Source organism: Cervus elaphus, chromosome 8, assembly GCF_910594005.1.
Source record: "Cervus elaphus chromosome 8, mCerEla1.1, whole genome shotgun sequence".
Lineage (NCBI taxonomy): Eukaryota > Metazoa > Chordata > Mammalia > Artiodactyla > Cervidae > Cervus > Cervus elaphus.
In genome coordinates, this window is record NC_057822.1 from 32,594,332 (window position 1) to 32,609,299 (window position 14,968).

The window sequence follows — 14,968 nt, forward strand, 5'->3', positions numbered from 1 at the left end:
ATATAGAATTGAGGTTGGAGAGTCAACCTGCTTCCTGTTTCACCCACTGACCAATTGGATGATCTAGGACAACATGTTTTATTCTTCTGAGCCTTTGCTTTTTCCTATTCCTAATAAGCCTGGTGTGCTACAGTCCATGGGGTTGCAAAGAGAGCGACACAACTGAGCAACTGAGCTAAACTGAATATAGATAACAATGGTGGTCCCGCTTAGCATTGCATGGCTCTCACAGCCAAAATGATGGTACACAGTAGGTGTTCAGTGTTATTCATGAAATCACCTCTTGGAATAGTGAGCTTTGGCACAGAAAGCCAAAGCTATAGTTATAACGAGTTTACATCGATGCATACTACATTATTTTAAGATAATTTCTCTTTGTGTCTGCTCCCTAGTAGGCTGTTTATTGAGGGCAGGGACTCTGTAACAGAACAATCCAGAACCCATGACACTGCATGGCACAAAGATCTTCAATAAATGTTACTAAGCTCAGTGTGGCTGAGGAATAAAACCTAGAGAGAGAAGGTACAGTCATTGCCTTTGTTTCCAGATTCTGGCTTCTGAATAATGTCAGGCTCCCTTCAGAGTTCACCAGAGAGCATCTTAGGAGAACAACAGGGCTAGACAGCGTGCAGGCTGGATTGTGCAGTCACATGGGTTAGCGCTACACAGGACCCAAGAGTTACTTTATTTGGCAAGTTCTCAGGTTTTTCACTTCAGAGAAACTCAGAGGAATGAATTACTGGATGTTCTAGCTAGAGCTAAGTCAGGACAACTTGGTATGCTAAATGCGAGCCTGCTGAGTCAGTCTAGGGAGCAAGGCATGGCCATCAAAGGCAGTCCAAGCCATGAACTCTGTATCTGATTCATCACAAGAGGTGAAATGTCATCAGTTCTGATTTTTGTCAGCCTCACTCTGAGCAACTCACAGATGTATTACTCATTCTATTCTATGTTTTACTGTACAAAGACAGCATTCTTTTTTTTTTTTTCCAAAATAATTTCAAAGCCTTAGTAGTTTTCACCGGACTTGTGAATGACTAATAATGTTGGCTTCCAAGTCACTGATGTATAGTTGAATTTTTCATGTCACTTTTTGAGAGGGCATTGTACATTTTCCTTAAATATACTATATTATACATCATTTTCAGGCAATATTATAATCTGCTTTCTTAATTTTAATAAAAGAATTTTACTGTTTCATAACTTTGAGGGAAAATACTCTGCATGTAGTCCTATAAAATAGAGCAATTTTATGAGTTTCCAAACTGCAAGCTATTTAACAGCCTCCATTTGGTAATTACAAAGATTTATAGCCTTTCCTCATCTCCCACAAAATTCAGAGCCGATCTATCCAGTTGACTTACAGACTGACTTAGAGGTCTCCACATTCATTATCTTTGACAGGAAGCTATTAGATTAGGTTAAAGATTTAAGACTAGTATATGTTTGGAAATGGGAGAGAGAGGTTTAAAACTAATTTATAGGAATATAATCCACTGGTTATTTTCATATTTCATCAAAAATATTTTAGAAAATGTCACAATACTAGTTGATCACACTGAGATGACAAAATGTTCTACTTTTGCTTCACTAAGAGAAGGGAGTCATTCATCTCATTTTAGATTCATATTTTCAGCATCACCTGACAGTTTATCATTTATTAAGGAATTAACCTAATACAAAAGTTATAAAAAAGGAGATTATCAGAATACTACAGATGTAGTTGATGTTATGAGTCTAATAATATCCATATCAATATGTCATACAGGTTTTACTATTACACAAATAGCAAGATAGCTGTCCTGGTTACTTTTTTTTCAATATCTCATAATATGTAACTACAAAAATTTATTTTTAAATTCTTCATAAATCCCTGTGATACAAAAACTTAATTTCATATTATATAAACAATGTATAACATGCACCCTTTAAAAATTATATATAAAATATGAATTTTTAAAAATCTGGGTGTTTCAAGATTTGTTTTGTGTGTTAAAAATAAATGAGGCACTTAGAAACAAACTCACCAGAATGGCTAATGCAGCTTAAGTGAAATGAATCAGTCTAGTTCTAGATTTGCAGTCATATATTATTTTTAGACTTTTATAATAATCTTTAGTTAATAACTTGCATTGTCTAATTATTAATAAGCTAAATTAAGAGAATTCCCCTTTGTTTTACATGTTTAATTCTAATTTATATAGATACCAATTTAAATATATACATTTTTACCAATGAGTTTGAAATATTTTCAGAAAATAAACTAATTAAATGAACTTTATTTCTAATCATTGATGTATTTACCATAATTACTGAACATTTTATTTATACCAAAGTTTTTTAGAGTCCTTTCCTTAGTATTAATGAATGTAATGCAGAGTAATAATAAATCTGCAATAGTATTAATAATATAAATTTTAATTTGCCATTAAAACCAATTTGAAAAAATATATTAATAATGATTAAAGAAACACAATCTTCTATGGATCTATATTCAATTCAAATGCCGTTCTGCTGTAGGCTAAGGCCCTTTGCATATGAATTTCTATTTTCTCCTGCTCTCCGATATACTGTAGGAAATAAGACCAGAACACAGAGTTCCCAACAACAGATAGAAAGGTCACCATCATAAACAACTCTATGCATATAAGGAAGATACAAGGAGGCAACTTCTGTTCATAAGAGAATTTTACTTTCAAACATTGTGCTTAGTCGCTCAGTTGTGTCCGACTCCTTGCGACCCTCATGGATTGTAACCCTCCAGGCTGGTTCCTCTGTCCATGGGAATTCTCCAGCCAAGAATACTGGAGTAGGTTGCCATTTCCTTCTCCATCCAAGCATTAGTGCTCCAGTTTTTACACAGGAAAACAAATAAATAAGAGACATGCTTTCTGAGAACATTCAGTTATAGCACTCTGAGAGACTTAAAAAAAAAAAAAATCCTATACCAAAAGAAAATGAGCATAAAATTTAGGTCACTGCTAAATTAATATTTCCTCTGTGGGTCTTCCTTTACCAACTGCTTTTATACACACTTCATATCTAAGTATTGAGACTAAATGAGTCGAAAATGTTGCTGTTTCATTGATGCTCCATTAGCAGGAGTGAACTCTCTTGCACGGGGTCTAAGCTACTTTAAATCAAGGAGGCGGCTGTGGCACCTTTTTACCCAACAGCAAATCATTCTGGTTTTATTCCTAATTCATGGCTGATGCACTTTCCCCACAATGCCTTTGACTGCTGTCCCCCGATATGCTGAAACATGTGAAGTTGTATCCAAGGTATTTGTCACTCTACCATTAGCTGTTTTCTATAATATGTGAACCTAAGGACTCCGTGTTCTCTATCCTAAATCAGTTTGCCTCAGAGAACTAAACAGGGCCTCCCATAATGAATTTGGGTCCTTGTTCATACCATCTGTATGTTCATCATCATATTCCTTTACGGGCGTCAATCATGCATTGTATACAGAAGGATAAAAGGGAAACATTTACAAGTTGCCTATCTTTCCTGACTCATGAGTCAGAAAATATGGATTTTTTTTGCTTTTGATATAGTCTCCTAGAGTCCTAGTTTCCTTCATTATCCTGATCAAGTGTTGCTAAGAACAAATATGGAGACTCTGCATATCTTGGCATTCTCCAAAGTACTGAAGTGTGTGCTCAATTCACTGTGCTTTAGCTTCTCTGGTGGTAAAGAGTCTGCCTGTAATGCAGGAAACCCAGGTTCAACCCCTGGGTTGGGAAGATCTCCTGGAGAAGGAAATGACAACCCACTCAGTATTCTTGCCTGGGAAATTCCATGGACAGAGGAGCCAGGCGGGCTACGGTTCATGGGATTGCAAAGAGCTGGACACGACTGAGTGACTAACACTTTCACTTTTCTTTTTCCCAAATCTTTAATCCCTTCCACAAGTTGTCTCCCATCTGAAACAAGGGAGACCTCTCTTAGATTCTGGAAGTATAGTCTTTTCTCCTCCTCATCTTCACAGCCAAACTCTGTGAAAATGTAGTCCCCAAACTCCATCTCCATTTGTTCACATTTAATTTACTTCTGAGGCCATACTAATCCAAGATTATCTGTTTTAACACTGAAAAAATCCCCTAACCCAGGAAAACTTGCAATCTTAGATAAAATGGGACAACTGGTCACCTTTAGACTCCTTTTCTTTTCTCACATTACCTCCACCTCCAATCACTTTTCAAATTGTGAGAGTTAAACCCTTTATACTGAATTCATTCTTTCCTTTTAATTCTCACAATCTCCTAGTTCAAATTCTCAGCTGCTCACAGCCTAGTTCAAATTCTCAGCTGCTCACAGCCTACTGTATAAGCCTCCTCAATGAGAATGACTGCTTTATCTTTCTAAAAGGCTATCTATCTTTCTAAAAGGCTAATCTGATTGTTACCTGGTTTGCTTGTGTGTGAAAGTCACTCACTTATGTCTGACTCTTTGCAATCCCCATGGACTATACAGTCTATGGAATCTTCCAGGCCAGAATTCTGGAGTGGGTAGCCTTTCCCGTCTTCAAGGAATCTTCCCAACTCAGGGGTCAAACCCAGGTCTTCTGCATTGCAGGTGGGTTCTTTACCAGCTGAGCCACCAGGGAAGCCCAAGAATACTGGAGTGGGTAGCCTATCCCTTATCCAGCAGATCTTCCCAACCCAGGAATTGAACAGGGGTCTCCTGCATTGCAGGCGGATTCTTTACCAGCTGAGTTATCAGGGAAGCCATGGTATGCTTAGCATGCTTTAATAGATTCACTCTGAAAATAATAAAACTTCAATCAGATACTTGGTGATCTTGAGCTTGTCTATCTGTATACACGTGCTTGTGTTTTATTTCCTCTTTCTTAAGCTCTATCAATACATATTTTTACTCTCCAAATATGCCTTTATAGCCTCATACCTCTAGAGCTTTGTAAGGTATGCACTATTCTTTCCTGGAATCCATCTTCTTGAGATTACTTGGTATATCCTACTTACCCTCTAACACTCAGCACAAGGACAGCCTCCTCTTGGGAGTCATCCACATCCTTTCAGGCAGATAAGAGTTCTCCCTGCTTTTGCCCTGTATCTTGTATTTCCTTCCATTTTTATACATACCTCACCACATTAAAATAGTCTCTTGGTTCTCCTTCCTTTCTAAGATACAAGGTCCTTAAGGAGAGGTGCTACACATTTCCCTGTCATATGTATTATACCAGCAGAGTTTCTATCTCAATAAATAATTGCTGCATTAATGTTTAATGAAGCTATTACATTATTTTATATTCCTACTTTTAGGAGGCAGGGTAGATAAAAGCATATAGATAAGACCTTGTAAACAGAAACTTATTATCACTCTTTTATCCTACTTGCCCCTATACAACTTCTTCATAAGTGGTACCTTGCACCTGAAAAGTGACTTAAGAGTGACTAGACCTATCAAAATTGGAAAAAAAAAACACATTAATGATTTGCTTACCGTTCTTGCATCCCAGATGGACAGAGACTTATCAGCAGAACCCGTGAGAAGAGTGTTGGAGTAAGGAAAAAACTCGATGCTGTTCACAGAATCTGTGTGTCCATACAAGGTATATCTGCATCTTTCACTGCACAGGGAAAAATTAAGAGTTAAAGTTTTCAAAGTGAGTACCTAAATGGTCCTTATTCTTTCTGTACAATGCTAACAAAGACAATTTAAATGTTTGAGGCTTAGTTTTGTAAATGGCAAAAATGTACGACATTTTAAAAGGAGCATTCTACAACCACCTTACATTGCAAGTGCTTTACAGAATTAATAGCATAAAATAGACTAATTGCATCCAATTTATAAAATCACTTGGGAAAGCTGTCTTTACACTATCTCATTTATTCCTTATCATGAAATTACTACTTAAATATTGCTCCCATCACATGAAGTAATATTCTGAGAAAAGAACTGCATGCACGCTACAATATGCGAAGACCAGATAAACTTCTTTAACTTGCTCAGTTTCTTTCTTTCTTCCTTTTTTTCTCAGTGTGGGCTGTATATTAGAATCACCCATTGTGCAGCTTAACCTGCTGGTTCAGTTCAGTCGCTCAGTTGCGCCCGACTCTTTGCGACCCCGTGGACTGCAGCACGCCAGGCTTCCCTGTCCAGGGGGTTCTCCAGGCGTTTGGTTATCATGTCGGAAACGTACCTATGCACTGTGCTGTGCTTCGGTGCTTATTCATGCACAACTCTCTGCAACCCTGTGGACTGTAGCCCGCCAGGCTCCTCTGTCCATGGGATTCTCCAGGCGTTTCCAGTATGATAACCAGCCGGTGAAGCTCCGGTCAACTGCCTGCTGACTGGCTTGAGTCATCCCACACACGACAGCACCGTGGAGTGGGAAAAATTCTGCAGTGGGAGCTGGGAGGCTGGATTCCAGCCCTAACTATGACAAGAACCAGTATGGTTACCAGAGAGAAGTTATTAATCTCAGTAACAGTACGGTTCCTCCTTGTGAGAATGAGATTACTTAATTTGAAGCACTGAGAAGTCCAATGTAGCTCCAACAATCTGAGATTTTTGACTAAGGCAGTAAACATAAAAGGGAAAGGAAGAAGTCAAACTGAGCATAACATCTAATAACTGTTTGGAATGAAATTTATTTCACCTGAAATGTCGGCATTTTTGAGAAGCCAGAAAATTTTAAGATTTATGTGTATACATATGTAAATTACTCAGTGGCAATTCCCTTGATTGATACTTTTCATATCAAAGTGAAGTACTGTAGTAATTAATATCAGGAACAAGGAAATAAAATCAATAAATTCATTTATCATGGGCAATTTGTATCAGTTTCCTTATCTCAATACTTCTGAGAGAGGCTGATAATAATTTAATCTTTAAAGTTGATGAAATGTCAGTCTATACCAGGGGTCAACACACTATGACCCAATGGCTAGTTGCCTATTTTCATAAAGAATGATTTACTGGAACATGTCAATTTGTTTACATATGTCTATTGCTGACAACAGCAAAGTTGCATAGTTCTGAGAGACCATATGGTTCATAAGCCTAAAATATTTAGTATATGACCCTTTCAAATATATATTTGGATATTTATAAGTATGCTCAGATTTTACGACATGTTTTTGAGATGGGTGCTAAACTTACAGGATAAATTACTTTATTTTTATAGAATTCTTGTTTTGTGTAGAAATTTTACCTGCTGTTTTCTAATAATTCTAAAAATATCAATACAAAGCAATTTTTTGAAAGGCTTACATTTCAAAATCCACTATAATGAAATAATCATCCTTAACTATTAATTGCTCCAGGTATAGCTCTATAAGACAGAGAGAGATAGATTTTTACAGCAAAATGAAAATTATATGTATATTATATAATGTAGCAAATTTTTAAATTAAATTGTATCAGTTTATCATGAGAAAACAACTAGGATTAAAGGCATGGCTGAAAGCTGTCAATGTTTTTTTATTCTGAAATATTCTCTAAAAGGCACTCTCATATTAAGAGAATATTAAAAATTAAGTTGCATTTCATTTATAGAAAGCATAAGTTAAAAAGGAAATGCTTGTAATTATGACATGTTTATAATTCCTCCCACTTTGACTCACCAACCAAGTTTTTGAAGTTGTCAATCTTATAATAATCAAAACACATATATGATCAGCAATCACAAGTCAGTTTTTATGCCAGTGTTCTCCCAGTGTTCTATTAATATCTACTTAAATAAATATTCTGAACTTTTATATATTTTCTTGATTATTCAGTACTTTAAGAGCAATTTTGAATGGTCACAGTATCTTGAGTCATCAATCCTCAAACATTTGTGGATAAATGTTTCATTGTCTCCTATCAGAGGAAAAGTCCGCGGCCAGCCTAATTTCTCTTACCTTTCATACTTAGCCTCCCCTGTGGATAATCTGCTTTTTATGGCCACAGCCCTAATATTCTTTTGCAAACAATGGAATGGCAAACAAAGCATGGCATGGCTTGGTAGCAATTTCCATCTTAGACTTTTGTTCTTCTAGTATAGAGCTATTCCTTTACTATATATTCATATTTTTCTCTTCCATTTATTCCATTTATTAATATAATTCTTATAGAGAGAAATTATATATACATATATATGAATAAAAGGATTGTAGAGAGAAATCTATATACACATATATATATATACACACAAGTATATATACACATATATATATAATTACTTTTTTACAACTTTTAAAAAAATTTTAATTATGGTTATTTGTGTGTACATGAAGAGGGAACAATCTATAAAAGCTTTATGTTTCTGATTTCACTTTTCCCCCAATATTTTTATCTGCTTTTCCTCTGCAACTATTGTCTTATAAAACAATAAAATGCTTTAACTCTTTTGATGTTCTCTTTTATTATATAAAATCACTTGAAATATAGCATTCCTGTAATTCACTGAAAATATAGAGGACTTTTTGTCTTAATTATTGGTAATTTTATTTAGGTAATTCTTTCTTCACTGTATGTTCTTCAGTAGAATTTGGTTTATATTCATTTATTCTTCAATTTTTTCAATTCATCATCAGTTCTGGGTTTGTTTCTTTTTATTATGACTTAATATTATATGGGACAGCTACTTGCTAAAGATTAACAGCAGAAAGAGGGAAATGAGATTTATCTTTCATTTCTAATCAGATTTGCTCTCTTCTAAAAAGACTTCTCACTACATACTACTGGGTTGATCCCTCAAGTTCATCTTTCCTTCACTTTTGTATTTTTTAAGTATATAGCTTGTTGCCAAACAACTCAAGTCACAGGCTGTATGTTAACTCTAAAGGCTCCTGCCTCCCTCACCACCCTCAGCCTGCCTCACCTCTGGCAGTTTCCTTTATCTTCTTTATCTAACAGTAAAAATGTCTTGTTGGGATTTGTGCCACCATGATAAAGTAACCAGTACTGTACTTTTCTCTCCACAATAAACAACTATAAAATGACACACATTATATGTGGTTACAATTTTCTGGCACTGAACTAAACACAGCAAAGGAGGGCACCCCTGAGCATAGGAAAATATTTAGGGAGCATCATGACCTCTCTTCTTCTCTTCTCCTCTTCTCTGAGAAGCCCCAGCAAGGCAGTAGGTGCTGGAGGAGCGGTGGAGTGGCGCTAGAGTGACTTTGAGGAGATAACCCCTGTCCAAGGGCAAAGGAGAAGCCCCAGCAAGATGGTAGAAGGGGCAAATTGCCCCATTAAGAATCAAACCCCATACTCGCCAGAGACTCTCAGAGGTCTCAAACAAACCTTGTGTGTACCAGGACCCAGGGACCCCGCAGAGACTGAGACAGAACTATGTCAGAGTGCCTCCTGCAGAGGGACGGGTCAGCAGTGGACTGCTGCAGGGGCAGGGGCTCTGAGTGCAGTAGGCCTGGGTATGGCATAAGCCCTCTTGGAGGAGGTCGCCATGAGCCCCACCATAGAGCTGCCAGAACTTACACAGAACTGGGGTAACAGACTCTTGGAGGGCACAAACAAAATGTTGTGTGCACCAGGACTCAGGAGAAAGGAGAATGATCAAAAAACTGACCCAGACTTGCTCGTGAATGTCCAGGAGTCTCTGGCAGAGGCGTGGTCAGAGGTGGCTTGGAGCAGGGTTGGGGGCACTGAGTTCAGCAGTGCTTGCATGGGACCTGTTGAAGGAGGTCAGCATTATTTTCATTACCTCCAACATAGTTTGGCCTCAGGTCAAATAATAGGGAGGGAACACAGCCCCATCCATCAATAGAAAATTGGATTAAAGATTTACTGAGCATGGCACTGGCCATCAGAACAAGACCCAGTTTCCCTCTCAGTCAGTCTCTCCCATCAGGAAGCTTCCATAAGCCTTTTATCCTATTCCATTAGAGGGCACACTGGATGAAAACCACAACCACAGAAAACTAACCAATCTGATCACATGGATAACAGTCTTGTCTAACTCAATGAAACTATGAGCCATGCCATGTAAGGCCACCCAAGATGGACGGGCCATGGTGGAGAGATCTGATAAAACATGGTCTAGACTGGAGAAGGGAACGGCAAACCACTACAGTAATCTCACCTTGAGAACCTCATGAATGGCATGAAAAGGCAAAAAAATAGGACACTGAAAGATGAACTCCCCAGGTCGGTAGGTTCCCAATATGCTACTGGAGATCAGTGGAGAACTAGCTCCAGAAAGAGTATAGAGATGGAACCAAAGCAAAAACAACACCCAGCTGTGGATGTGACTAGTGATGGAAGTAAAGTCTGACACTGTAAAGAGCAATATTGCATAGGAACCTGGAATGTTATGTCCATGAATCAAGGCAAATTGGAAGTGGTCAACCAGGAGATGGCAAGAGTGAACATTGACATTTTAGGAATCAGTGAAATAAAAGAGACTGGAATGGGTGAATTTAACTCAGGTGACCATTATATCTACTACTGTGGGCAGGAATCCCTTAGAAGAAATGGAGTAGCCATCATAGTCAACAAAAGAATCCAAAATTCAGTACTTGGATGCAATCTCAAAAATGACAGAATCATCTCTGTTCGTTTTCAAGGCAAACCATTCAATATCACAGTTATTCAAGTCTATGCCCCAACCAATAACGATGAAGAAGCTGAACAGTTGTATGAAGACCTACAAGACCTTCTAGACCTTCTAGAACTAACACCCAAAAAGATGTCCTTTATATTACAAGGGACTGGATTGCAAAAGTAGGAATTTGCTTGGAGTAACAGGCAAATTTGGCCTTGGAGTACAGAATGAAGGAGGGCAAATGCTAATAGAGTTTTGCCAACAGAATGCACTGATCATAGCAAACATCCTCTTCCAACAACAAAAGAGAAGACTCTACAAATGGACATCACAAGATTGTCAATACCAAAATCTGATTATTTAAATTATTTGCAGCAAAAGATGGAGAAGCTCTATACAGTCAGCAAAAACAAGATGGTGAGCTGACTGTGGCTCAGATCATAAGCTCCTTATTGCCAAATTCAGACTTACATTAAAGAAAGTAGGGAAAACCACTAGATCATTCAGATATGACCTAAGTCAAACCCCTTAAGACTATCCAGTGGAAGTAACAAATAGATTCAAGGGATTAGATCTGATAGAGTGCCTGAAGAACTATGGGTGGAGATTCAGGACATTGTATGGGAGGCAGAGATCAAGATCATCACCAAGAAAAAGCAATACAAAAATGGAAAATGGTTGTCTGAGCAGGCCTTACAAATAGCTGTGAAAAGAAAAGAGAAAGGGAAAGGAGAAAAGGAAAGATATACCGATTTGAGGGCAGAGTTCCAAAGAATAGCAAGGAGAGATAAGAAAGCCTTCTTCAGTGATAAATGCAAAGAAATAGAGGAAAACAATAGAATGGGAAAGACTAGGGAGCTCTTCAAGAAAATTAGAGATAACAAGAGAAACTTTCATGCAAAGATGGGTACAATAAAGCAAAGAAATGGTATGGACCTAACAGAAGCAGAAGATATTAAGAAGAGATGTCAGGAATACACAGAAGAACTATACAAAAAAGGTCTTCATGACCAAGATAATCACAATGGTATGATCACTCACTTAGAGCCAGACATCCTGGAATGCGAAATCAAGTGGGCCCTTAGGAAGCATCACTACGAACAAAGCTAGTGGAGGTGACAGAATTCCAGTTGAGCTATTTGAAATCCTAAGAGATGATGCTATCGCTTCTCAGCCTTTTGGCTAAGATCAAGTGTAGTACCTAAGAGATGATGCTGTGAAAGTGCTGCACTCAATATGCCAGCAAATTTGGAAAACTCAGCAGTGGCCACAGGACTGGAAAAGGTCAGTTTTCATTCCAATCCCAAAGAAAGACAATGCCAAAAATGCTCAAATTGCACAATTACATTCATCTCACACACTAGCAAAGTAATGCTCAAAATTCTCCAAGCCAGGCTTCAACAGTTCATGAACCATGAACTTCCAGATGTTCAAGCTGGATTTAGAAAAGGCAGACGAACCAGAGATCATATTTCCAACATCCACTGGATCATCGAAAAGGCAAGAGAGTTCCAGAAAAATAGCTACTTCTGCTTTATTGAATATGCCAAATCCTTTGACTGTGTGGATCACAAAAACTGTGGAAAATTCTTCAAGAGATTGGAATACCAGACCACCTGACCTGCATCCTGAGAAATCTATATGCCAGTCAAGAAGCAACAGTTAGAACTGGACATGGAACAACAGATGGGTTCCAAATTTGGAAAGGAGTACATCAAGGCTGTTTATTGTCACCCTGCTTATTTAACTTATGTGTATAGCACATCATGAAAAATGCTGGGCTGCATGAAGCACAAGCTGGAAGCAAGGTTGCTTGGAGAAATATCAATAACCTCAGATATGCAGATGGCACCACCCTTATGGCAGAAAGCAAAGAACTAAAGAGTCTCCTGATGAAAGTGAAAGAGGAGAGTGAAAAAGTTGGCTTAAAATTCAAGATTCAGTAAATGAAGATCATGGCATCTGGTCCCATCACTTCATGGGAAATAGTTGGGTAAACAATGGAAACTGTCAGACTTTATTTTCTGGGGCTCCAAAATCACTGCAGATGGTGACTGCAGCCATGAAATTAAAAGATACTTGCTCCTTGGAAGAAAAGCTATGACCAACCTAGACAGCATATTAAAAAGCAGAGACATTACTTTGCCAAAAAAGGTCCGACTAGTCAATGTTATATTTTTTCCAATAATCATGTATCGATGTGAGAGTCAGACTATAAAGAAAGCTGAGCACCAAAGAATTAATGATTTTGAACTGTGGTGATGGAGAAGACTCTTGAGGAGACTCTTGAGAGTCCCTTGGACAGCAAGAGATCCACCCAGTCTATCCTAAAGGAAACAGTCATGAATTTCATTGGAATGACTGATGTTGAAGCTGAAACTCCAATACTTTGGTCACCTGATGCAAAGAAGTGACTCATTTGAAAAGACCCAGAGGCTGGGATAGATTGAAGGTGGGAAGAGAAGGGGATGGCAGAGGATGAGATGCTTGGATGGCATCACTGACTGGATATACATGAGTTTGAGTAAGCTCTGGGAGTTGGTGATGGACAGGGAAGCCTGGCATGCTGCAGTTCATGGGGTTGCAGAAGAATTGGACACAACTGAGCCACTGTACTGAACTGTACTGACTGACCTCACTGACTTTCTGCTTGGAAGCATTTACTGCTATCAAAATAATAGTAGAACCCTGGTAGATGTGAAGTCTCACTGAAAGTCAAAGTTTTAGTTGCTCAGTGTTTGACTCTTTGCAACCCCACTAGGCTCGTCTGTCCATGGAGTTCTCCACGCAAGAATACCAGAGTGGGTAGCCATTCTCTTCTCCAGGGGATTTTTCCCACCCAGGGATTAAACTTGGGTCTCTCTCACTGTGGGAAGATGATTTATTGTCTGAGCCACCGATGGGGGAAGATGTGAAGTCTCAGAGGAACTGAGAGGAAATGAGAATAATCTGGGCTGCTGGTCTGCCTGGTCTTGCAGTGAAGGGTACATGAAAAAAGGGAGCTATGTGGGAAATGGCAGCAGTTTGTCTGGGAATTTGCCATGAATTGTTGGTCAAGGTCTAGATGACATTTCTACAGTGTAAGAGTCCACAGGCCCTAGAAGACATTTCATGCTGTCTTCACGCTGTGTGGCTGAATGCTGTACAGTGATACAAAAGACCAGGTGTTATTGGAAGATATTGGACTTTTAATCTCATCTAGAGTGGACAGACTCACTGGGTACCTCAGACTTTCAGCTGGAACCACAAAAAAGAACTCACCATAGGAGTAAGGGTCAGGTTCACTAATGGAAGTTAAAAACCAAAGTAAACTTGTTTAGACCAAGAATAAAAATAAGCCTGAAAGGCAAAAATGATATGTCTATAATTAAATAGATTGCTGGAACAGAATTATCTTTTATAGAAAGACCACTTAATATAGGCTCCCTAAAATTTGTTACTAACAATATCCAGCATTTGATTAAAAAAATAGTACACATGTGAAGAGGTGAAAAAGGTGACCTATAAACAAGAAAAAAAGCTCAGTATTAGAAACAGACTCAACTTTTTAAATCAAAGACCAAGATTTCAACCGTATATCATAATCACAGGTAAGGATTTAAAGAAACTGCTAAATGTGTCTACAAAGAGAGAATGTCAGAGAATAAATAGAAACTTTAAAAAAACAATTGATAAATATAACATACGAAATAAAGTTGGTTGCATGAGCAAAAAAGCACATTGAATACTGCAGGGAAAAAAGGATTGGTGGACTTGAATAAGATCAATAGAACTTACAGAAATAGAAAGAAAAAGAAAACATATTGAAAAATCATTGACAGAACCTCAGTCATCAGTGGTGATAATCACATGGTCTAACAGAAATAATTGGGTTTCCAGAGGTGGTGGGGAGGGTAGAAAGGGAAAGAAAGAGAAAAGGGTTAGAACAATTTTGAAAGAACAATCGCTCAAGTGCTCCCCAATTTGATGAGAAACAGCAATATACAGATCCTACAAGCTCAGGAAAATCCAAGCATAATTAATAACAGACAGAACACACCTAAGCACATCATAGTAAAATTGCTAAAAAATATATATATAAAACAAAAATCTGAAAGTCACAATCAATGAAAGAAACATAACATGTAGGAAAAAATGGTGCAATGACAACTGACCTCTCAACAGAAACAACAGAATATAACAGAATAACTTTTTTAAGGGCTGAAAATTCAATAACCAGTTAAAATACCTTCAATAATGAAGATGAAATAACTTTTCAAATAAATCACCAGCAGATATTTCCTATAAGAAATTCTGAAGAGAAGGTATTCAGACTGAATGGAAAGGACAACAGATGGAAATATCCATATACAGAAAAGAATGACATCATCTAAAATGATAACTGCTTGAGTAAATGGAAGAATATCTTTTTTTTTTAAATTTTTAAAAGACAACTGATTAAAGATACCA

The 14,968-nt window shown here is 37.7% G+C and overlaps 1 protein-coding gene across 1 annotated transcript in view; it reads right to left on the reverse strand.

Annotated features, from left to right (window-relative positions):
- Positions 1 to 14,968, reverse strand: part of SPAG16 (sperm associated antigen 16) — a 965,654-nt gene that overhangs the window by 383,689 nt on the left and 566,997 nt on the right. Inside the window, exon 13 of the mRNA XM_043910138.1 lies at positions 5,467 to 5,593. Coding sequence (XP_043766073.1) covers positions 5,467 to 5,593 — 127 coding nt within the window. The remainder of the gene's footprint in view (positions 1 to 5,466; positions 5,594 to 14,968) is intronic.